The 6,199-nt window shown below is 37.2% G+C and overlaps 1 protein-coding gene across 1 annotated transcript in view; it reads left to right on the forward strand.

Moving 5' to 3' along the window:
• The window catches only part of NBEAL1 (neurobeachin like 1), a 211,707-nt gene that overhangs the window by 132,910 nt on the left and 72,598 nt on the right, over positions 1-6,199 (forward strand). The window contains exons 34-35 of the mRNA XM_008073238.2: positions 604-761; positions 3,270-3,394. Coding sequence (XP_008071429.2) covers positions 604-761; positions 3,270-3,394 — 283 coding nt within the window. The remainder of the gene's footprint in view (positions 1-603; positions 762-3,269; positions 3,395-6,199) is intronic.

A 6,199-nucleotide genomic window follows, 5' to 3' on the forward strand; every position in this document is an offset into this window, starting at 1 on the left:
TTCACCTCAGCCTCCCAAAGGCGCGGGATTACAGGCTGAGCCACTGAGCCCGGCTCAGCTATTTTTTTTTAAGTGTTAAAAAATATAAGTGGGCCAGGCATGGTGGCTCAGCCTGTAATTCCAGCACTTTGTGAGGCTGAGGTGAGTGGATGGCCTGAGCCCGCAGGTCCGAGACCCGCCTGGGCAACTTGGCGAGACTTCATCTCTACAATAAATCAAAAAATTAGCCGGGCATGGTAGGGTGTGCCTGTAGTTCCAGCTACTTGGAAGGCTGAGGCGGAAGGATCGCCGGAGCCCAGCAGGTCGAGGCTGCAGTGGCCAGGAGCAGCCACTGCACTCCAGTCTGGGTGACAGTGTGAGACTCCAACTCAAAAAAATAAATAAATAAAAATAAATACATAAATATATATTATATGGATTATAGGTAGAATTATATTATGCTTAATCAAAATTATTCTAATGGAATAAGAAAAGCCTGTTGGTTGCCAGCTTCTTTCTCATACTGCATGATCTTATTGGTCAGATTTTAAAATCATGGCATTAAAATGTAAAATACCTGTAAATGTATTATTCAATACTCTTATTTATTACTGTTTCTTTCAGGAGTTTTTTGTGGAGCCATTTAATCGAAAAGCACGCCAAGAGAATCTGAGATATAATAATATGCTTAAACAACTTAGCAGTCAACAGTTAGCCACTCTTAGAGGCTGGAAGGCAATACAACTCTATCTTACAAGTGAAAGGGGACCTTGGGCTGAAAGGTAGGAGAATATAATTTATTAATTGCTCTTTTTTCTTTAGAACTCTGGTCTGGAACTTTTTGAGCAAATACCCTCTTCCTTCCAGTTTTTTAAATGTTTAGCTTACAAAACAGTGCTTTTAATTAATTTTGTTGTCTTTTGTGAATTATAGGTCTGGAATGATTAGAGATTTTTGTGTATATGTTTTCATCATGCAGTTATTTCCCTTCCTTTTACCCTGTGATACAATGTTTACTGGACTTTTAGACTCTTAGTCAGTGTTGAACCAGTTAGCCTCTGTCTTTCTTTTTTTGAGTTAGTGTCTCACTCTGTCGCCTAGACTGGAGTGCAGTGGCACGCTCCTGGCCACCGCAGTCTCGACCTGCTGGGCTCAGGTGATCTTTCCACCTCAACCTTTCAAGTAGCCACAACTACAGATGCCAGCTACCACGCCCAGCTAATTTTTTATTTATTGTAGAGATGAGGTCTGGCCAAGTTGCCTGGGTGGGTCTCAAAACTGCTGGCTCAGGCAATCTACTCGCCTCGGCCTCCCAAAGTGCTGGGATTACAGGCTGAGCCACCAAGCCTGGCCTACTTCTGTCTTTCTGATACCACCTATTTGAGCTAGGGTTAATGATGCTACGTGTTTGAATATTTCATAATTTAGTCACTTCTGTTTTGCTCCTTTTTAAATGGCGAAATACACATACAATTTACCACTCTATTTTTGAATGTACAATTCAGTTGCATTAAGTACGTTCATAATGTTATACAGTCATCACCACTAGCTTCATAATGTTTTTATCATCCCGGAAGGAAACCCTGCACTATTAAATAGTAATTCCTCATTATCTTCTTCCCCAGTCCATGGCAACCACCGATTTGCCTTCTGTCTCAGTGATTTGCCTTTTTTGGTTATTTCATATAAATGGAATCATACATCACATGGTCTTTTGTGTCTATCTTCTTTCACTTAGCATAATGTCTTCATTATGTTGTAAAATGTATTAGTAGTTTATTCCTTTTTATGACTGAATAATATTCTGTTGTATAGATACACAATATTTTGTTTATCCATTCATCAGTTAATGGACATTTGGGTTGTTTTTCACTTTTTGTCTATTGTGAATTATTGCTGCTGTGAATATTTGTATACAAGTGTTTGAATACTTGTTTTTAATTCTCTTGAGTATGTACTATGAGTAGAATTGCTGGATCATATGATAATTCTATGTTTAATTTACTGAGTAATCACAAACTTTTCCATAGCAGCTACTTAATTTTATGTTCTTATCTGCAGTACATGAGGGTTCCAATTTCTCTACCTTCTTACCAATTCTTGTCATTTCCTGATTTTTTTATTATGGCCTTCCCAGTGAGTATAAAATATCTTATGATTTTGTTTTCCATTTCCTCATAACTAATAATGTCAAGCATCTGTATTTTTTTTTTTTTTTTTTTTTTTGAGTTGGAGTCTCACTCTGTCATCCTGGCTGAAGTGCAGTGGCATACTCGTGGCCACCACAGCCTTGACCTGCTGGGCTCAGGCGATCCTTCCACCTCAGCCTTCCATGCAGCTGGAACTACAGGTGTGCACTACCACACCTGGCTTATTTTTTTATTTATTGTAGAGATGAGGTCTCACCAAGTTGACCCGGGTGGTCTCGAACCACTGAGTTTAGGCAATCCTCTCACCTCGGCCTCTCAAAGTGCTGGGTTTAAAGGCTTGAGCCATTGCGCCCGGCCTGTCAAGCATCTTTTAATGTTCTTCTTGGCCATTTGTACATCTTTTTTGGAGAGATGTCTACTGAAGTCCTTTGCCTTTTTAAATTGGTTGTTGACTTTTTGTTGAGTTATAAAATTTAAAATATATATATAATCTCAATAACACACCCTTATCAGATATATCATTTGGAAATATGTCGGTTGTTTTTTCACTTTCTTGATAGTGGCCTTTGATGAACAAAAGTTTTTAATTTGATGAAGTTCAGTATATCTATTTTTTTTCTTTTGCTGTGTGTGTTTTTGGTGTCATATCTAAGAAACCATTTCCATGTCCAAGGTCATGAAGGTTTATTTCTATCTTTTCTTCTAGAAATACAGTTTTAGCTCTTATATTTAGATCTTTGATCTATTTGTAATATATTATCATAATTTGTGGTAAAAATTATCTTTTTATTTTGAAAACTATATTGGAAATATAAACTAAGTGTATAGCTAGTTCAAAACTTCCATTTAACAGTGAAAAAATAAAGTTCAGGCCATATTTCTGCTACCTGTAAACCTCATGACATCTTGGGCACACAGTTTAGTCTGTCTTAGATTCCTCATGTAGAAATGGCAGCTATGCAGACTCACTTTGGCTCTTTCAGAGTTGTTTGGATCAAATGAGATAATAAATATGAACATTTTAATAAAAGAGTGATAAAGAGATGTAAAGTACTCGATAGTTTCTTACACTGTTTTAGTCAACCAATCTTGTAACTTTAAGCTTAATCATTTTATTTGTTTGCTTATGAATATTCTTAGGAAACAGAATCCAATTCATTGGAAACTAGCTAATGTTGAAAACTATTCCCGCATGAGACTTAAACTGGTGCCAAATTATAATTACAAAAACCACGAGGAAGCTAGTGCCTTGAGAGATAATCTAGGTGAGTTCCATTGAGTGTTGGTGGGGCTGATTTTTGTTGTTTTATTAATTATTTTAAAATTGTTTACTTATGAAGGAAGGGTGGCACTTTATAATGATATTTAAATGATTATATGTGTTCAGCGCTATTACATTTGGTCTAAATCCAAAATGACTTCATATTTCCATTGATTGTAATTTTTCAGGGAAAAAAATTATGAAATTATACTGTATTTCATATGAACTGCTATGTCTCTTGCAGTGAAGCAGTGTTTTTCCCCCTCCTTTTTTTTTGCTCATCAAAACTGAGGCTAGTCGGACTTGGTGGCTCAGCCTGTAATCCCGTGCTTTGGGAGGCTGAGGTGAGTGAATTGCCTGAGCCCGCGGGTTTGAGAACCGCCTGGGCAACTTGGCGAAACCACATCTCTACAGTAAAATAAAAAAATTAGCTGGGCATTGTAGCGCGTGCCTGTAGTTCCAGCTACTTGGAAGGCTGAGGCGGAAGGATCCCCGGAGTCCAGCAGGTCGAGGCTGCAGTGGCCGGGAGCAGCCACTGCACTCCAGTCTGGGCAACAGAGTGAGACTCCAACTCAAAAAAAACCAAAACAAAACCTGAAGCTAATGTTAATGTTAAATATAGCTAGAATTCTTAACAGTCCTTCAGGTCTTTCTTTTATAATGTATTTTTATAGACCTGTAGCCCTTAAATATCTTAGGCAAATGCATTTTCCTATAAAATAGTAACTTAAAATATTTAACCTGCTAATATTTTAAAACAGAGTTTAAGGAGTTTTCTTCAGCTCTTAAGAAACCCAGATGGGCACAGTGCTTACACCTGTGATCCTAGCACTTTGGGGATTAGAGAGGTGAGAGAATTGCCTGAGCCCAGGGGTTTGAGACCAATCTCGACAACTTGGTGAGATATCGCCTCTACAATACGTTTTTTAAAAAAATTAACTGGGCATGGTGGTGTGCACCTGTAGTTCCAGTTACTAAGGAAGCTGAGGTGAAAGAATCACCTGAGCTCAGGAGGTCGAGGCTATAGTGGCTGTGAACATGTGACTACTTCAGCTTGGGCAACAGAGTGAGACTCCGACTCAAGAAAAAAAAGAAACCCTTCCTTTCTAATTTGCTCACTTGTCATCTCTTCTTTTCTGAGGCTAGATCTGTGAAATACCACAAAATGTTGTTTGTGAAGAGTCATTGGCAGTATATTTACTAAACTGATATACTAAATCGTAGTTTTAGGTAAAATGAGTACCAAATTTTAGATTTTATTTTTTAAACTGCCTTAATATCTTGGCCAATACATTCGATACCATAAAATTAATCAAGAGAGCCATGATGCCTATGATTTAGGGTCTTATATTCTAAAACCAAATACAGTAAGTGATTTTTCTTAATGCAAATTAGTGGTCCTTTTTATGATACAAACTAACTTTGAGTATATCTTACATAGTAATCAGCACTTGTGTTTAGTTTCTCCTCTCTGTAAGCATCCTGATACTATTAATACTTCTCTACTCCTTGAAATTTGACTGTTCTTATTACCCAACAGACATCTTTTGGTGAATGACTTCAATCTAGTAATTATTCAAGGAATAGTGTTTATTTTCTTGACTTTTGTCAAGAAATCCACCCCTGGAACTTCCTTCTTCCTCTCCTTCTTACCTCTCACCACTTAAACACATATAATTTAATGTTCTTTCTTCTTAGTTTCAGTTCTTTTAAGTCCAAGAAAACCAATGTTTTTTTCTCTTCTTTTCATCTCAATTTTTCTCATTATTTTCAAGTTTTACCCCTAGTATAATAGTTAAAACAACTGTAGAGCAAAAAATTTACACACTTCAAAGTGAAATTGGAAATAACTAAAACTACTGACATCAGTCTTTAAAACCTTTGAAGTTCCCTGAAATATACTTCAGAATTAACTGTAAATTGTTTTACCTGTTTCTTATTTTGTCTGTATAAAATATTTTCATCTGTTGCCAGAATTAATGGTGTTCTTAGAAATATTATTTTCTTGGCTGGTCTTGGTGGCTCAACCTGTAATCCTAGCACTTTGGGAGGCTGGGGTGGCCATGAGCATGCCACTGCACTCCAGCCTAGGCGACAGAGTGAGACACCAGCTCAAAAATTATTTTCTTATTTTGTTTTGTTTTACTTATCCCAGTATGTATGCGACCCATTGCAGATGTACAGAATAGTATTTACTTTATGGGCTATCTTACAAAGCTAATCATTATTTGTAATATTGTTTTTAATGGAAAATTCATTATGAATCCCAAACAACTGATTTATGAAGTATCTCTCAGAATACACCCACTTATAAATTAGGTAATTTAAATAGTCTAAAAGAAAGTGTGTGTGTGTGTGTGTGTGTGTGTGTGTGTATGTGTGTGTGTGTGTGTGTGTGTGTGTAGTAAGATGTTGAGTACAATTCAGGATTAGGTATGTAAGTCATCATCATACAGGTAAAGTTTGGGCCTCCTTTGTTCCCCATTTTGCCTGGTTTGAGATCAGGTACCCTTATTGATGTTGTGTTCCCCTCCCCCCACCCCGGCAGTATCCCGCTGTTGCTAATCCTTTTTTTATAGTATTATGGTAAATTGCAGGGTCCGCTTATGAGTGAGAACTTATGGTACTCTGTTTTTTGTTTCTGTGATAGATCACTGAGTATTATAGACTCTAAATCCATCCAAGTTGCTGCAAAGTTCGTATGTTTGTCCTTTATGGCAGCATAATATTTCATCATGTATGTGTACCGAACTTTTTTTTTTTTGAGTTGGAGTCTCACTCTGTCGCCCAGACTGGAGTGCAGTGGCTG

The sequence above is a fragment of the Carlito syrichta genome, unplaced genomic scaffold (genome assembly GCF_000164805.1).
Source record: "Carlito syrichta isolate Samal-C Ts95f unplaced genomic scaffold, Tarsius_syrichta-2.0.1 Scaffold315782, whole genome shotgun sequence".
Classification (NCBI taxonomy): Eukaryota; Metazoa; Chordata; class Mammalia; order Primates; family Tarsiidae; genus Carlito; species Carlito syrichta.